The sequence below is a fragment of the Aedes aegypti genome, chromosome 3, assembly GCF_002204515.2.
Source record: "Aedes aegypti strain LVP_AGWG chromosome 3, AaegL5.0 Primary Assembly, whole genome shotgun sequence".
In the NCBI taxonomy this organism is placed as follows: domain Eukaryota; kingdom Metazoa; phylum Arthropoda; class Insecta; order Diptera; family Culicidae; genus Aedes; species Aedes aegypti.
Genome location: NC_035109.1, coordinates 408959753 through 408979155, shown reverse-complemented (window position 1 = coordinate 408979155; position 19403 = coordinate 408959753). Strand labels below are relative to the sequence as shown.

The window sequence follows — 19403 nt, the reverse complement described above, 5'->3', positions numbered from 1 at the left end:
CCTCTACATAGTAGTTTATCCAATTCTACGAACTTTTGCCGAACACGATTTCAAGATTGAAGCACTTTTTAACATAGTTTGGTTGAGGTTTGTATCTCGAGGTTCTTGAAAATCTCTCTTTTCGGGAACTGTTTTCACTGAAAAGCATGCCTGCATGGAAATTTCGGATTTTTAATTTCCAGACATGATGACTATGCATATCTTAAAGTCAATCCCGTTCAAAGTTACCATTTATCTTACGAAAAAAAATTGTGAAAAATAGGTAATTATGAAGCACATTTGTAAATCCACTGTGGATGAGTCAAGAGCACCACCGTGAGCTTCAAAGAACAAAAAAAATGAACACGTTAGCACTGCCTTTTCTCACTCGATGATGATGATTGTTTTCAAATCGTTCTAAATGATCAGTGAAATGCGATCAAAACAATCATCACTCGGAAAGAAAAAGCAATGCTAACTTGTTCAATTCATTCGTTTTCGGTACATGTGTCATGCATGATTAAACTATCATCAGGTTGCGCTGCGGTGTTCGATCTTTGGGCATTTATTGTAATTTATTGCCTTAAGCAACATGTAAGCTGTTGATGGCCAAGGAATTCATAAATGTATTATGTTTGATTCCCGTTGACTAGGGCCTGAAAAAATAATGTCAATGGGTGTTTTATATACCATGTATATTGAGAAAACTGCAATTTCTGGGTACTTTGGAGAACAAATTTGGATCAAACAATGTTAAAACTCAATTTAATCTTATTAGCGTGTTCGACAAACTTTGACAGAATATAATAAGCTTTCAAATAGTGGTAATAGCAAGTGGTTTTGATTTTCCACATGCTAGTTATGATTTTCCAAACCTTGAAATAACCCCAAAAACACATTTTCAACTTGAAGCATACTGAAATCTCTATCAAATGAGCTGAAAATTTGATCAGACATTGTTCTTAACATGAGAATTCCGAATACTGCTTGACCGGTAGATTTCCAGACATTTTTTAAAATATGAACAGGTCTACTGCCCAGCGTATCCTTCCAGCTTTAGCTACCTTCACGATACTGGGTTCGCCGTAGAGTTGAGCGAGCTCGTGGTTCATCCTTCGCCGCCACACGCCGTTCTCCTGCACGCCGCCGAAGATCGTCTTTAGCACACGGCGTTCGAAAACCCCAAGAGCTTGCAAGTCCTCCTCGAGCATAGTCCACGCCTCATGCCCATAGAGGATTACCGGTCTTATGAGCGTTTTGTACATCGTGCATTTGGTGCGGGGGTGAATCTTTCTTGACCGCAGTTTCTTCTGGAGCCCATAGTAGGCACGACTTCCGCTGATGATGCGCCTTCGTATTTCCCGACTAACATTGTTGTCAGCCGTCAACAAGGATCCAAGGTAGACGAACTCGTCCACCACCTCGAAGGTATCCCCGTCTATCGTAACACTGCTTCCTAGGCGGGCCCTGTCGCGCTCAGTTCCGCCAACCAGCATGTACTTTGTTTTCGACGCATTCACCATTAGCCCGACTCTTGTTGCTTCGCGTTTCAGGCGGGTGAACAAATCTGCCACCGTTTCAAATTTTCTCCCAATAATATCCATGTCGTCCGCGAAGCAAACAAATTGTCCGGATCTCGTGAAAATCGTGCCTCGACTGTTAAGTCCGGCTCTCCGCATGACACCTTCAAGCGCAATATTGAACAACAGGCACGAAAGTCCGTCGCCCTGTCGTAGTCCCCGCCGAGACTCGAACGAACTGGAGTGTTCGCCCGAGATCTTCACGCAGTTTTGCACACCGTCCATCGTTGCTCTGATCAATCTTGTGAGCTTCCCGGGAAAGCTGTTCTCGTCCATGATTTTCCATAGCTCAATGCGGTCGATACTATCGTATGCCGCCTTGAAATCGATGAACAAATGGTGCGTAGGGACCTGGTACTCACGGCATTTCTGGAGGATTTGCCGCACGGAAAAGATCTGGTCCGTTGTCGAGCGGCCGTCGATGAAACCTGCTTGATAACTTCCCACGAACTCGTTTGCTATAGGTGATAGACAACGGAAGAGAATCTGGGATAGCACTTTATAGGCGGCGTTTAGGATGGTGATTGCACGATAATTTTCACACTCCAGTTTGTCGCCCTTTTTGTAGATAGGGCATATAACGCCTTGCTTCCACTCCTCCGGTAGCTGTTCCGTTTCCCAGATTCTGACTATCAGCCGATGCAGACAAGCGGCCAACCTGTCCGGGCCCATCTTGATGAGTTCGGCTCCGATACCATCCTTGCCAGCGGCCTTGTTGTTCTTGAGCTGTTGAATGGCATCCTTAACTTCCCCCATCGTGGGAGATGGTTGATTTCCGCTGTCCGCTGTGCTGACGTAGCCATCGCCTTCGCTGTCCTGACCTTCTGTGCCTGTGTTCTCTGCGCCATTCAGGTGTTCATCGTAGTGCTGCTTCCACCTTTCGATCACCTCGCGTCCGTCCGTCAAGATGCTCCCATCCTTATCCCGGCACATCTAAGCTCGCGGCACGAAGCCTTTGCGGGATGTGTTGAGCTTCTGATAGAACTTCCGCGTTTCTTGAGAACGGTACAGCAACTCCATCTCTTGGCATTCCACCTCTTCCAGGCGGCGCTTTTTGTCCCGGAATAGGCGGGTTTGCTGTTTCCGCTTCAGTCTGTATCGTTCCACGTTTTGCCGCGTACCATGCTGCAGCATTGCAGCCCGCGCTGCATTCTTCTCCTCTAAAACCTCCTGGCACTCCTCGTCGAACCAATCGTTTCTTGAGCTCATATCTGACATATCCGACAATGCTTTCGGCAGCGTCGTTAATGGCTGCTTTGACTGTCCTCCAGCAGTCCTCAAGAGGGGCCCTATCGAGCTCGCCCTCATCCGGCAACGCTGCCTCAAGATGCTGCGCGTACGCATTGGCGACATCCGGTTGTTTTAGCCGCTCGAGATTGTACCGGGGCGGGCGTCGGTACCGTACATTGTTGATGACGGATAGTTTTGGGCGCAGTTTCACCATCACCAGGTAGTGGTCGGAGTCAATGTTGGCGCCACGATAGGTTCTGACGTCGGTTATGTCGGAGAAGTGCCGTCCATCGATCAAAACGTGGTCGATTTGCGATTCTGTCTGCTGAGGTGATCTCCAGGTGTACCGATACGGGAGGCTGTGCTGGAAATAGGTGCTACGAATGGCCATGTTCTTGGAGGCGGCAAAATCTATCAGTCGTAGGCCGTTCTCGTTCGTCAGCCGGTGGGCGCTGAACTTTCCAATTGTCGGTCTGAACTCCTCCTCCTGGCCAACCTGAGCGTTCAAATCTCCTATGATGATCTTGACGTCGTGGCTTGGGCAGCGGTCGTACTCGCGTTCGAGCTGCGCGTAAAATGCGTCCTTGTCATCATCAGTGCTTCCGGAGTGTGGGCTATGTACGTTGATTATGCTGAAGTTAAAGAATCGGCCTTTGATTCTTAACTTGCACATTCGTTCATTGATCGGCCACCACCCGATCACACGCCTTTGCATATCACCCATCACTATAAAAGCTGTTCCCAGCTCGCGTGTGTTGCCGCAGCTCTGGTAGATGGTATGATTACCTCTAAACGTTCGCACCAATGCTCCTGTCCAGCACACCTCCTGCAGCGCTACGATGTCGAAACCGCGGGTCTTCAGTACATCGGAGAGTATGCGAGTACTTCCAATGAAGTTGAGAGATTTGCAGTTCCACGTACCGAGTTTCCAATCGCTAGTCCATTTTCGTTGCTGTGGTCTTTGCCGATTGTTCCGGTCCGCATTCTCTCGTTGACGTTCCTGTGCTGATGTGTTTTTACGGTTGGCTTGCAGGGCCTGACACCAACCCCCTAGATTTCCGGAGGACCATTCCCCCTAAATGTTCGGAGGGCCATAGTGCGCAGTTTAGCTTAGAGTCCTTCTCTGGCACTCGGACGATGATCAGCCGCCCCTGACATGGGGAACAGACGCTGTTGTGAGCCGCTCCTAACGTGGAGTACAGACGCTCCAGGTTTGCAGAAGCAAACCCCCCCTTCCCTGTCAGCATACGACCAAAGTTCCCACCGGGGGTTGGTTACCCGATCTTCCCCAAGGTTACTCGTACCCCGGCCAGTACCACGAGGAGGTAGGGATAGGAGTTGCTGGGCAAGAGGCTAAGGACCGCACAAAGGGGTCTATTTTATTCCTGCAGGTACACGAGGTACCAATGGTACGCCATGCCCAGCCATTTACCGCGCCTCCGTTTGTCTGAAGTTCGTCGAAAATAAATGGAGCTCTGAAGCTACCATGGGGAAGAGAGTGTTAAATATCTGAGGTAGGTTTGTTAAACCTACAGGGGCCGTCCGTAAGCCAAGTGGTCATATATGGGTGGAGAGAGATGATCTGACTTAAGACCACAGGAGAAACCAATAATGCAGCAAATGCTGTTTTCCATAAAAAATGTTCAAGTCTCAAGATAAAATAGATAATTAAAATGAGGTTTTGAATGTTGTATGTATGATTTTTGATAGGTGTTCGAATATGGAATTGGGTCAATTTCAGACACGTATTCAATACTTTTCCATTATTTCAAAGATTAATATAAAAAGAAACATTTTATGATTGTCGAATTATAGATGACACATGTGACCTTCATTATTGATAAAGTATTTGAAACTCAATATATCATTTAACAGTTTTTTAACAACTTGATGTGAAAACCGTGCCCCGTAGGAATATGAAATTGGGCCATTGTATGTGTAAAATGTACAAATCGAAGTTAAAATTGCGAAAAGAAACCATTTGGTCCTGTACGGATCGAACCCGAGACACCCCTCCGTTCGAGGACGATCTGGCCGAACACTAGCCATTCTCACTGTGTTTTTAGACCAAATTCCCATTTTTTCACCTAGAATCCATAATTAAGATGTCTTTTACATTCTCCATGCATACAAGTTGTCGAAAAATAATTTTTGTTTTTTTTTAAGGCCGGTGTCCGGAATTCGAAGCACCCGGACACTTGATTGAATCAAAACAGTGATGCTACTATCGGTACAAGAAATGTTTTGCCATGGTTTACAGCCAAACAGCCATTCCACTAAAGGTGCATTTACCCTATTTATATATCATATTTAAAATAAAACTGGGGACGGACCTGGTGTAGTGGTTATAGAACACACGCCTCTCACGCCGAGGACCTGGGATCGAATCCCATCCCCGAGAGAGTCACTTTAAAAAATTCAGTGGCGACTTCCTTCGGAAGGGAAGTAAAGCCGTTGTTCCCGAGATGAACTAGCCCAGGGCTAAAAATCTCGTTAATAAAGATAAAAAAAAATAAATAAAAAAAAAAATTAATTTTTTCGCACTGATTCAAAATGAGCATAACTTTTTTCGCAGTGCTCTCGTAAAATTCAACGGATTTCAGTAACGGGTACTTCTTTCTGACAACAACTGACAGCATTCCTTTTTTATGTCGCAGTGTGCGTGTGAACTTTCAATTCAACAGAACACCGTCTGCAAAAGTTGATTTCGTGAAAAGTTCCCTTTCGCTGTCGGAAAAATCGTGGAAAAAACTGTGTTTCAGCCATGGAAACCCGCTGGCTGAAGAAGGAAAAGATTCCCGGGCCAGCATTCGTCGAGGTGACGGTGAAGGAAGAGCTGGATGATGTGCTGGACGAGTCGGTAGAGTATCTTCACAGTGAAGCCCCTGCCCCCAAAGAAATCCGCTCATCTCCGCGTAAGCTTCCCAAAACAACCAGCAACACAAACACGTAAGTAAAATTAGGGTGAAACGCGTTTATGGTAGGCGATTCAAATGGCGTAATGATACTAAACTTCAATACAAAATAATGTCATTTATTGCATGGTGTACAAACAACTTGTTCCCTCTTTCATTTAAAAAAAAACGTACTAAGGCAAGTTTTTGGATAAGCTCTCTTAGACTGGGTACACTCAGACAAATTAATTAACGAAATTCATTGAATTTATTCCCTTATTCTCGTCAATCGAAAGTAAACATGTTAACACTTAAATCTATTACTACTATACCTTACAGAGTTAAAGTACCATGACCACCGTTTGGCATAATAGCTGTTTGGCATAATTGTGAAAAACATTGAATTTGATCAAATTCCTTCCATTAAGCAAAGGGGTGTGGATAAACCGCTCAAGATCGTATGTTCCGTTGTCAATTTTTGATTGGACTTCTAATCTTCATTTTTCAAGGAAACCAATATCCAATGAAGCTCTTTTGAAATTGCATCATACATGACTTCCGGGGTCATTATTGATGAGCAGAGTGATGTTAATGGTTCAACGGTTTATTGGCAAGTGATAACAGAACATAGCTTTAAGTAACTAACTAACTTATTCATAGCCTACTAATCTAGGGTTTGCTTCTTAACACCCCCTCTCAAACCTAGTGCATGGCGATGCTTCTTGAATACATCCGTTGGTAAACCTTTGGTAAATAGATCGGCGACCTGGTCCCCGGTTGGAATGTACTGCACCTCGATTTCTTGGTTTTCAATGCGTTCTCGAACGAAGTTATAACGAATGTCAATGTGCTTGAGTCGTTTCTGGTCCCTTGGTTCTTTTGCTATTTGAATACAGGACTGGTTGTCTTCGTAGATGATTAAAGGTGAATCCAGCTGAACTCCAAATTCCGTAACGAGATTACGAAGCCAAACCGCTTCACATGTTGCTTGGCTCAGTGACACGTATTCCGCCTCGGTTGAGGATAGCGACACCGTTGGTTGCTTGCGTGTAACCCATGTTACTGCGTTGCCGAACATTTTGAAGCAGAAACCAGATGTTGATCTTCTGTCATTTATATCGCTGCCCCAATCTGCATCCGCAAATCCAATGAGTGGGACGTCCTTGCTACGATGGTAGACGAGCGAGATGTCTTTCGTTCCTTGAAGGTATCGTACAACTCGTTTGAGGGCTTTCCAGTGTTCTTCTGATGGTGTATTCTGGAAACGACTGAGGACATTCACCGCCGCACATATATCTGGACGTGATGACAACATTAGGAACGTAAGGCAACCCGTCAATTCTCGATAGGGACATCTGTATGGTTCCTGATCATCTTGCAGCTGTACCAACTTGGCATTTGGCTCCATCGGTGTAGAAACCGGTTTGCATAATTCCATCCCAAATCGCTTCAACAGATCGAGAACATATTTAGTTTGATTGATGCATAACGTACCTTGCTTTCTGTTGTGTTCAATGCGCAGGCCCAAGAAATGATTCAGCTCTTGAAGATCAACCATGTCGAATTCAGCGGCCAAGTTCTTCTTGATGTGTGATAACTGTTCCAAGGAATCAGACGCCAGAATAATATCATCCACGTATAGAACAACGTAGATGCGGACCTTTTCTCCGGTGTACGTGTAGAGGCAGCTATCGTACTTCGAACGTTGAAATCCAAGCTTCACCATAAATTTGTGGAACCGCTCATTCCAGCTCCGAGGCGCCTGCTTTAAACCGTATAGCGATTTGTTGAGCTTGCAGACCATCTTCCCCCTCTCAAATCCTGGCGGTTGCTTCATAAAAACAGTTTCCTTCAAGTTACCGTTCAAAAATGCAGTTCGTACGTCCATTTGGTGTAGATGCAAATTCCTTTGAACAGCAACGGACAGCAGCGCACGAACGGTACTCATTCGAACCACCGGAGCATATGTTTCCCGATAGTCCATCCCATATCGCTGCGAGCATCCTTTTGCGACCAGCCGTGCTTTGTATCGGCTAATCGAATTATCGTCGTTGTATTTGATCTTGAACACCCATTTACACGGCATTGCTCGGCAACCATCTGGAAGATCTACCAAATCCCAGGTATAGTTCTTCTCCAGCGATTTGAGTTCATCGTTGATCGCTAGCTGCCATTCAGGCCAGTCGTCTCGCTTCTTTGCCTCGTCGATCGTTTCAGGAAGATTCTGAATATAGCTTTCAGCATTTAATGCAAACGCTCCGTACAAATGATAATCGGAAAATCTATCCGGCTGCTTTCGCTTCCTTTCGGTTCGTCTTACTGCTCTAATTTCTTCCTGCTCTACTTCTCCATTTTCATCTTCTGATAATGATTCGTACACATCGTTGTCTTCCTCTTCTTCTTCAAGTATTCTTACTTCCTCACCTACTTCGTTCTCAGCCGGCGCAATTTCCCTATCGGACACTAGGTGGTCCGACGTGTATATGGACGCTAATTTGGGTTTCGGTTCTTCGATGATGACATCCCGTGAGACCACAACTTTTCGCTTCTCGGAATTCCACAGCCTGTATCCGTTTACAGCGTATCCGACAAAATAGCACACCTTGCTTTTGTCATCCAGCTTGCTTCTTTTCTCCTTCGGAATGTGCATAAATGCTTTGCTTCCAAATACACGCATGTTGGACACGTTAGGCTTACGTCCATACCATTTCTCAAAAGGGGTCACTGATTCTTGTAACGCTGACGTAGGACTTCTATTGATCACGAAAACAGCAGCATGTACGGCTTCGTTCCACATATATCGTTTGAATCCAGAATCGTCTAACATTGCACGGGATCGTTCCATAATGGTACGGTTCATGCGCTCCGCAACGCCATTTTGCTGTGGCGTATAAGGCGCTGTTGTCTCCATCACGATCCCTTTGGTTTCGCAAAATTGGATGAAGCCTTCGTTGACATACTCCCCACCGTTGTCACAGCGAACTCGTGCTACCCTGCGCTCGAAATGTGCTTCTGCCATCGCCGAATATTTCTTGAACATTGCTAGAACATCGCTCTTCGCCATGATCACATACACCGCCGTGAAGTGGGTGAAATCGTCGATGAAACTCACGAACATTTTTCCTCCATCCCAAGCAGCTGGCTGGAACGGACCACAAACGTCGGTGTGTATCAACTCCAACGGACGACTTGATCTAGCTCGCGGTGTGTCTGAAAATGGCAATTTAACCTGCTTCGCTTTCATGCACGATTCACATATTTCGCTTGATTCCAGGTTCTTCTCGATGTCCAGGCCGTCCACCATGTTGCATCGAACCAACTTCGCCAGACCGGAGTTTCCAATATGACCATAACGCCGATGCCACAGAATTCTTTGCGTTTTGGAATCAGTAGCTAGAGCCGACTCGCTTGGTGGAATCAACTCGACGTTAAGCTCGAATAGTTTAGTCCTCCTCGTAGCCGTGCAGACTCGTGAACCATCAGTCTTGGTGATAAACGCTTCATCGCGTGTGAAGGTAGTACGCATTCCACGTTCTCCGATTTTCTTCACAGAAAACAGATTCATGGTTAAATCCGGAACATACAGAACATCGTAGACGACGCATCGCAGTTGCTTATCACCCACAGCAGCAAGCATTCGCACCTCCCCAGCATACTCACTCACCAACTGATGTCCGGATTTTGCCACTGTAATAACCACCGGTTGTTCCAGGCGATACACATTGCTGAGGTACTTGCGATCTCCAACCATATGCTCTGATGCGCCACTATCGAGTATCCAGCGGAATTTTCCGCCACACGTGCTATTCGAGTCGTTGATACTTACAAATGCGATGTCATGTTGCGTGTCTGCCGCATTGGCCTTCTCCCTTGGCTTCTTCTTCTGCTTTCCAGACAGCTTTCCTGGATTGTACTCCTGCTTGCGGCCGCTTCCCGGACAATCTGCTCTCTTGTGTCCCGATTTGCCACATGCGTAACAATTGAAATTAAATTTTCCGCTTTTTCCAGAAAACGCCGTGCCGGATTCCGAACGTACTTCAACCAGTTGTCGCTTGATACCTTCACTCAGCAGTCTTGTCTTCACAAATTCCAAAGAACATTGTTCCACTGGCAAGGTTTCTAGCACCGTTATCAGCTGCTCGTAGGACTTGGGCATCGATTGCAGCAGGTTGAAGACTATTACCTTCTCGTCGAATTTAACACCAGCCGACTCCAAGTCACGAACGTTCTTCTCGAAGGCAACGACGTGTTCTTCCAAGGGGCGAGATTCATCGTACCTCATGACCGACATTTGCTTCAATAGATAGAATATACCAGCTACACCTTTCTTCTCGAAGAGTCGCTCCAACGTAGACCAGATTGCTTTTGGTGAAGCCTTTCCCTTGATGAAGTCCAAATGCGAGTCCGCGATCTTGTGGATAAGTATGGATTTGCATTTTGCGTCTTGCTGTCTTCGTCGTTCACGTTTTTGGTCCTTTTGAATCTTCATCTCGGCAGTGTCAGTCTCGTTATCGGCGAAAAAATCTTCCTCTTCCAAGCTTTTCCGAAAGCAGTGCGCCAGTCCCAATTCTTCCAGGTAGGCTTCCATCCTAAAGCTCCAGTTCGAGAAGTTGGCTCCGTCGAAGAGGTATACCCGTTGTGTTCTTTCTTCGTCCATTCCGCTTCCGATCGTTCGAATCGCAATTCCGTAACCGATACTTATTTCGAAACGAACAATCGTTCCGAATTTTTCACCTTGCGCGTGAAAATTTTCGACTTGATCCGAACTATGCCAAACAAACTACGTTACCAGGGAACCGCGCGACTGGGCCCATAACCTGATGAGCAGAGTGATGTTAATGGTTCAACGGTTTATTGGCAAGTGATAACAGAACATAGCTTTAAGTAACTAACTAACTTATTCATAGCCTACTAATCTAGGGTTTGCTTCTTAACAATTATGTCCGGGATATTATAGCGCATTTTTAACCAAAATGTATCCAACGCCTAAGTTACTTTTACTTTACTTTTGCTGGCTCACGTCCTTCAGACATGACCTGCGCCACAATGTTACGCCAACTAACTCGGTCCATGGCTGCTAACCTCCAATTCCTCGATCGCCCCACACTTCCAAGATCCTGCTCCACTTGGTCAAACCACCTAGCTCGTTGCGCTCCCCTTCGTCTTGTACCGGCCGGATTTGAGTTGAACACCATTTTTGCGGGATTGTTGTCCGGCATTCTCACAACGTGTCCCGCCCATCGCACCTGTAGTGAATTGTAGTGAATTTCGCTTCCCGAACAACAAACGCGCACCACCTTCACACTCATCACATCCGCCATCGCGTAAATCCGTTTCAAAACTGATCGCAGATTCAGCACACACACACACACACACATTGCGGTTCCAGCTTTGGCGACTTTCGTGATACTGGGTTCACCGTAGAGTTGCGCAAGCTCGTGGATCATCCTTCTCCTCCATACGCCGTTCTCACATACTCCGCCGAAGATCGTCCTAAGCACACGTCGTTCAAAAACTCCTAACGCTTGCAGGTCCTCTTCGAGCATTGTCCACGTCTCATGCCCGTAGAGGACTACCGGTCTAATTAGCGTCTTGTACATGATACACTTAGTACGGAAGTGAAGTTTACCAGACCGCAAGGTTTTGTGGAGTCCATAGTAAGCACGACTTCCGGCAATGATACGTCTTCGAATTTCTCTGCTGCAGTTGTTATCCGACGTTATCAATGATCCGAGGTAGACAAATTCGTCCACCACCTCGAACTCATCCCCGTGGATCGTCACGCATCTGCCTATGCGAGCTCTATCGCGCTCGGTTCCTCCAGCCAGCAGATATTTCGTCTTCGACGTATTTACCTTCAATCCAACTCGATCTGCTTCACGTTTCAGCTATACTGTTCAGCAACCATTTGGAACGTTCTTCCGACAATGTCCACGTCGTCAGCGAAACAAATGAACTGGCTGGATTTATTGAAGTTCGTGCCCCGCATGTTGAAGCCCGCCCGTTTCATAACACCTTCTAGCGCAATATTGAACAGGAGGCAGGAAAGACCGTCGCCTTGTCGAAGTCCTTTGCGTGTTTCAAACGGGTCCGATAATGCACCCGATATCTTCACACAGCACTGTACACTATCCATCGTTGCTTTGATCAGTCTAGGGCGGCATCCACAAATTACGTAACGCTCAAGGGGGAGGGGGGGAGTAGGCTCAAGCGTTACGGCTCATACAAAAATTTCAAATTTTTCATACAAAAAGCGTTACGGAGGGGGGGGAGGGGGTCAAAAATTTCCAATTTTAGCGTTACGTAATAAATGGACGCCGCCTAGTCAGTTTCCCGGGAAAACCATTCTCGTCCATAATCTTCCATAGCTCTTCGCGGTCGATGGTATCATAGGCCGCTTTGAAATCGATGAATAAGTGGTGCGTAGGGACTTGATATTCACGACACTTTTGGAGGATCTGCCGCAACATAAAGATTTGGTCTTCGTCGATCGCCCGTCCACAAAACTGGCTTGATAACTTCCCACAAATCTGCTTGCCAGTGGCGATAGACGGCGGAAGATGATCTGGGAAAGCACATTATAGGCTGCATTAAGAATGGTGATCGCTCGATAGTTCTCACATTCTAACTTGTCACCCTTTTTGTATATTGGGTATATTATTCCCTCCTTCCACTCCTCCGGCAGCTGTTCTGTATCCCAGATCCTGGCTATCAATCGGTGCAGACAAGTGGCCAACCTGTCCGGGTCCATTTTAATAAGTTCCGCTCCAATACCAACGCCTAAGTTATTCCATGTAATTTGAAAAAAAAAAAAAAGGAACATAGTATTTTATGACGCATCTTATGGCCCCGCATATTACTGTACCATTAGACTGGCTCTTAAACAAAAAAGTTGTAAAACTCAACGGGGCACCCCCTAGATATGAGCCTTAGGGTAAGAAAAACGCTCTCTCAAAATTTCAACTCAATTGGTTGCTCCACCAGCTGGCGCATTCGATTTGAAGTTTGTATGGGATATTCGTCTCAAATACATTGAAAATTGATCCTATGTCACTGTTTCGTTCCGTATACTAATTGTTCGCGTTCAAATAAGCCCAGAATGACAAATTCACTAGTTGATACCCTAATGAACATAATTGCAGAAGGTTAAAGTTAGGCTTAGATCAGCACTCCCGTACAGTCACTTACATGCATGCGACATGTGCCTCAGCTCGCCCAGCGTCATAGGTGGCTATGATGCGCTTAGTGGCTACCTTCAAGCTATGTTGAAGAAATACAAGCAGTATTGCATGATATACTTCAGATGGTTAAAACACCAACTTTATTAATTTTGATCATGGTACAATCTTCTACAATATTTGTCGCTATTACATCAAGTAGTGTTTTTGACATTCTGGGTCCAATTGAACGCGATTATCAATTTTCCTGTACCAAACAGTAGATGATGTGCTGTTGCTCATATGTTTGAGCTGAAAATCCCATATTAACTTCAATTCAAATGCGTTAGCTCATGGAACGACCAAATGAGCTGAATTTTTCAGAAAGGCTTCCTCTAACCCCAAGAAATAATCCTGGAGGGTGCCCCGTGGAATCATACAACTTTATTTTTCTCCCATACTGAGCTGGGCCAGTCTACTGTACCATTACAATCCTTTTTCAAATTATGCCAAATGACCATTATGCCAAACGACTGTTATGCCAAACGACTATTATGCCAAATGGCATTATGCCAAACGGGGTAGACCCCACAGTGACGGATCACTTTGGCGTTCAACATCGGATAACTCACTTATAACATAAACGTTGGCGTAAAACATATTTTTCCCATATTTTATACTATTTGTCTTCTACCATTTGTATTGGATTCGACATTTTCAGGCAATAGCACTAAGCATTAAACTGATTAAACATCAAGGTTTGTAAATTTCATTTTTCAACAGACAAAAAAGAGTGGAAAAATTGGTGTGGAGCGAAAACAGTTCATGTCTCAGTTACTATAATGCAGTATCACAAAAAAAGGGTATTTTATCCTTGTTTCCAGCTCTAATACTGCTATTTTTTGCAGTTACACTACCCACCATAAGTATGGAATCGTTGCAATACTGAGTATTGCAGCATTTTTAAGTTTAGCATCACCCAAAATCCAATGATAAAAGTTTTTTCAACAAAAATAAAAAATCGCAGAGGCTCAAAGACGTATTTTTTAAGATAACTTCAAAAATACATTGATCTAGCACTTCAAAATCACGAGATAATATTAATTTTACGTGATGCTAAACTTTTCAATACGCGATTCCATACTTATGGTGGGTAGTGTATATGTGACATATTGTTAACTTTCGCCAAACCATGCAATACAGATGCATTGAGTTGAAAATCTCTTGATTTTGCGCACTGATCCGTAAGATTTTGATTCATTCATTCATTCAATTTGATCCATAATATGGTTTTCAGAAACCGATAATTTTTTTAATTTTTCCTGAGAATATTTACACACTCAAAAACTGTTTTAACCAAAACAAAGTTCCAATTTGAAACGATTCAATTCGAGCTTCTAAATTACAATTTTACTCTTTTCATGTCATTTTATTGAATTTTATAGGTTGGACTCCACACTATTTGATCCATAACTGTGGGGTCATGGTATATTATTAGGTTACTACGCGATTTTTCTTAAGTCTATTGTTTCGCAATGGTAATTGTATAAACTCATCATTCGATATAGAGGAGAAAATTGCATAACTAGTTCGACGGTGGTTAATTGATTCGGTGCCCGAGGGAGATGGTTCTCTTGCAGTGGCCACTTTCAACATAGACTAAACTCTAATAAGTGACCTATCAAACTTCACAAATTATCTAACGTCGGCTGGGTCTGGGATCGAAACCTTAAAATCCCGACACCAAGAGAGACAGCAACATGCACATACCTGGGACCCTACATTAACACATGGGCCAGGACCAACGGCTTTATTTCCCTTCCGGAGGAAAACGTTATCAGGGATTTTACCTATGTCACAGGAAATCTCGAGGACATCGACGGGAATTGATACCCGACCGACTGGGGAGAATGTAAGGCGATCACGCTTACCACACAAATGACGCCGCCCCATAAAACATTATGAATTTTCTGCGTCAGTCGATAGTTGCAATCACCTCAGTCTATGTTTGGAACCTCCTGACCCTGCAACGAATTAGGTGACCACTTATCGACCTGGACCATATCCTATCATGTGGTGTAATACTTAAACTTAATAAATTCTGTACAAACACTAGAAAAGGGCACATCGACATTGGCAAACAATAGTTTTGCAAGACAATGTTGAGACCAATTCAATTCGATTACGCTCAATACAACTATCAACTATCAGAAAGAACCAACACTAATCTTCATGATAGTGGAATTAGTTTGCGTGGGCGCACTAAAAAAAGGCTCAACAGCAACGTAGGGATGAATGTCCTTCAGGTTAAAGTCCTCATCAAACAAGAACAATATCAACAGCAACGTTTCTGAAATGAGCTAAAGAATTTTTGGGCCCTTCTCTAATGTTTGTCCAGAATTTTCAGCGCTAATTTATTGGTGATGATAGTAAATATCTAAACTAATGCTCGAATCCATGGATAAATATGGAACGAATTCGGCATCACCAGATATGTGGCTACTTATCGGTCTTGACCGTTTCTTTACATGGACCCATCAAACTTCATTAATCAGAACGTTATTTGAAGGATATACCTACATATGTTAAGCCCATATGAAACTGCTTTGTATGTCTTCAACATGGTTATCGGCATAGTAAGCTCTCAGTTAATGATTGTGGAAGTGCTCATAAGAACACTAAGCTGAGAAGCAGGCTCTGTCCCAGTGGGGACGTAAACGCCAGAAAGAAGAAGAAGATGTCTTCAAGCGTTGGCTAAATGCCTGTATGGTATGAACTGCTGAAATACCAATAGTAATGAACTTCAATCCTTAAACAGACTTTTACAATTATGTTCAGTATAGTGAGAGTCTCAATATTTAATATATCTATTTGAAAAAAATATCGCATACAAACTAAAAGTGAATACACCAACCAAAAAAGCTGAAATTTTGAGATAAGTTGTTTCTTACCCTAAGGCACACATCTATTAGTTGCTTGTAGAGTTTTACAAGTGGCTTCAGGGCCAATCTAATACATATACCACAATACCCCACACATACTAATAAAATACGTCTCTCTTTTCGATTCGAAAACCATTGAAGTTTTTCTAACAAAGTGTATATTCTATAGTTTCATCAAAGTATTTTTAATAAGTAAAAGAACGCGATAATGACCATAGTTGTTGTCCAATGTTTTTAGGCAAAAATCACCTGATGTCCAGAAAAAAACACCAGTAATCTTCAAGAGGTCTCGTTGCACCCAAGTCATGCCAGAGGATATTGACCTTGCATTGATGAAAGAGTCGGATCGAGTTGAAATGTTCAGCAAAGGAAGTCCTATCGAATTGCCAAGTGGCGAAGAAATGATACCGCAATGCCGCATTTGCCTGCGCAGAGTTGCACGTGAAAATCTCGAAATAATCCTTGCACAACATAAGAAAAAGGCCCGCGTTGTTTTCCAAATTCGTGTGTTTCCGCACGACGCTTATCCGTTCATTTGCATTAATTGTCAGAACATGTTGGATATGTTTTTTGAATTCAAAAATGCTATGATAAAGGCTAAAAATTTACTCATGTGCAAGAGAGCTCATATGGAAAGCAATGGTTGGGATGATCAAGAGACTGTAGAATTGTTCAAAAAATGCCAACAAGTCGTTGCGAACCACCGTCAACAGATCGATTCACTGTACGAAGAACAGACCAAACCACATAAAACTGAGTGCGAAGAATATCTTGAAGACAATGACAGTGATGCTGGACATAATGATAATAATGATGATGATGACGATGGAGATGTTAATGAAAGGATGCCCGAACCGGTAATTAAGCCGGAATGTGTCGTCAATGAAACTGAAGGTGGTTCAGCAGCAATCGAAGATACTGTAACAGTCGAAGTCGCTCCACACGAAGTTGTAGAAACAAACCTATCCCATCCAAAGCAGGAATCAGATGAATCTGAACCGGACGATTCTATGGATGAAGACTACAAAGTTGATGATGATTATGATCCCGTTGAGGAATACGAGGAACATAAATTCAAATATCCGAAAAAGGGCAAGGTGAAGAAAGAGAAGAAGGAGAAGAGAGAGAAGAAGGAGAAAAAAGAACCCAAGAATAAGCAGCCTCCTACAGTCATGCGGCAGTTATGCGATTTCTGTGGTGAATCTATTCGTCCAGAATCTGTGGAAAGCCATAGGAATAAACATTTGGGTAAATATTTACTCTCAGCTGAATGTAAATTTAATGTTAATAATTTATTTTTGATCATAGGGATAAAACCGTATATATGTTCGGTGGAAAAATGTGAAGTCGCATTTTCAAGTAGGTACAACTTGAGTAAACACATCAAAAAGTTCCACAAACCAGGTGGAGTTGGAGCTCACCCTTGCAATATATGTGGAAAAGTGATACAAGGTTCGATTGGAGTTTTGAAATATCATCAAAAACGACACAACATTGACCAGAAGTCGTACATCTGCCAAATTTGTGGCAAAGGATTTACCATGAAATGGTACCTTACTCAGCACTCGATTATACACACTGGAGAATTTCCGCATAAATGCAAATATTGTGGAAAGAGGTTAGAATTCTGTGGAATGTTGTATGGTAGATATAATTATTTATTTTTTCCCCGATTTCAGATTCAACAATAAGTGGAGTATGAAAACTCACGAGAAGAACATCCATGAAAAGAAAAATCAAATGGTTGTTCAAACAGAACCACAAGAACTTCAAACCTGGAATCCAGCACTCATGAATTCCATCCCTCTCCCAATTCCATTGACCCATCCCCAAACTATTCCGCCAGTCGGTCCTCAAAACGTTTACGCATTAATTCCGGATGAAAACAGTGGACAGTAATATCCAAGAACTATATGCAAGTATAACTTATAATATGTTCATGAATAAATGGTAATTATTTCTAAATGAGCATCTAACTGGTTTTTCTTCTGTGTAACTTTCTTCAATTGCGTCCACTATCGACTGCAAATGTTTGAGTTTGTAAATAAGACATGAGTGCTATATAGATAATAGATCACCAAGGGCATTATCTTAGAATATAGAAACACAACACGCCCAAATCATGGAATAATTGAACCGAGTATTGCAAGACTCATTGAAACCAAGGGGTGAGTCGCTTAACACTGTAGGGATTATGAGAGGTTAGAAGCAGAGTATAGTTAAAACAAAATATGCTCGTGAGCCAACGAACTGTTTAACTAGTACTGAAAATTAAATCAATTCAGATCATAGTAGTCATATGTTTACGAAAGCAAAATAGGAATCAGTTTGTTGATGTGTTTTGGGAAGAAACTGCTTTTGTAATGATGAAGAAAGTGTTAAGGGCCCATTCACAAATTTCATAACACTGAAGGGGGTGGATGGGTGTCTTGCAAATGTTACAGCTCATACAAAATTTGTAAAATATTCCTACGAAAAGCGTTATGAGGGGGTGGGTGGGTATCAAAAATGACCATTTTGGCGTTATGATATTTGCGAATTAACCCTAATTATTTAGTCTAACTCGATTGAAATTCTAAGGGAAGCGTGATCGGGAATGTGTGTAAATTTGGCTAGTCTAGTCATTACAAACACATTTCAGGTTGTGCCTATTTATTTCAGTGTAGTGTGTGCTTGTTTTATAGACAGAGAAATCAGATTACCCAAAAAATAAGTTCTTTATACTCAAAATCGGGTAAACTGCATTTAGTTTTTTCTCATGGTTGGGTTGTTTTGCCTCTCTCGCAACAGCAATGTTGTCAAAAACAGAGAGAGATGCACCGACCCATCGTTGTAGTTCAATAGAATAAGCCAAATTTGGGTTCTTTCGAGCCTACCTAACGTTAAGGGATCACAAATTTCATAACGCCAAAAATGGCCATATTCGAAATCCACCCACCCCCTCGTAACGCTTTTTGTATGAATATTTTACAAATTTTGTATGAGCCGTAACACCACGAGGACACCCACCCATCCCCTTTAGCGTTATGAAATTTGTGAATGGGCCCTAAGGCGAAGTAGGCCGTCATTGAAATTTGTACGCGTCGTTGATAATTGTTGCTTATTCATCTCACGATTTCGAATCAAAGAAAACCAGTTGGTTTTGCACTGACACAGCTAAAAAAGTATCAGCATACTTTATGCTTGTTAGCGCGTACAATAATACTTTTTCAAGTCAGTATAAACTATCAAGATTGAGTTTTATCACTTTGAAATGCAAACTTAAAAGTCATCATTGTTACCAAAACGAATGACGGACTACTTAGCCTTAAGTTGTTTTTACCCACTACGAAGACTTCGAAAGCTAACGCTGGGTAGATGTTTTTTTTTTTCCTTTGTATTTGTCGTTCAGACAGGCTAAGACCAGGTTTGGTCCATCTCGCCACTGAAGTAGGCCTTTACTTTTCATAGGTTCTCAACATAATGTTGGTTTTTTATATGTGTATATCGTTTGCTTTTAAGAACTTTACGATCTGTTTCATTTCCTCCTCGCAGCCTTCCTGCAGGATAATTTCCAGGGGTTTCATGTATTCCAGTGCTGGAAATTTGCTTCGACTCTGATTGTAACGTGGACAGTCATAT

General features: G+C 43.1%; 1 protein-coding gene across 1 annotated transcript; it reads left to right on the top strand.

Moving 5' to 3' along the window:
- The first annotated feature begins 5436 nt into the window (after window positions 1-5436).
- LOC5573230 (zinc finger and BTB domain-containing protein 41) lies at window positions 5437-17751 on the top strand. The gene is made up of 4 exons (XM_001654396.2): window positions 5437-5738; window positions 16021-17030; window positions 17091-17400; window positions 17462-17751. Exons 1-4 carry the CDS (start codon window positions 5554-5556, stop codon window positions 17679-17681), a joined length of 1725 nt encoding a protein of 574 aa, XP_001654446.2. The 5' UTR covers window positions 5437-5553; the 3' UTR covers window positions 17682-17751.
- The last annotated feature ends 1652 nt before the right edge of the window (window positions 17752-19403 follow it).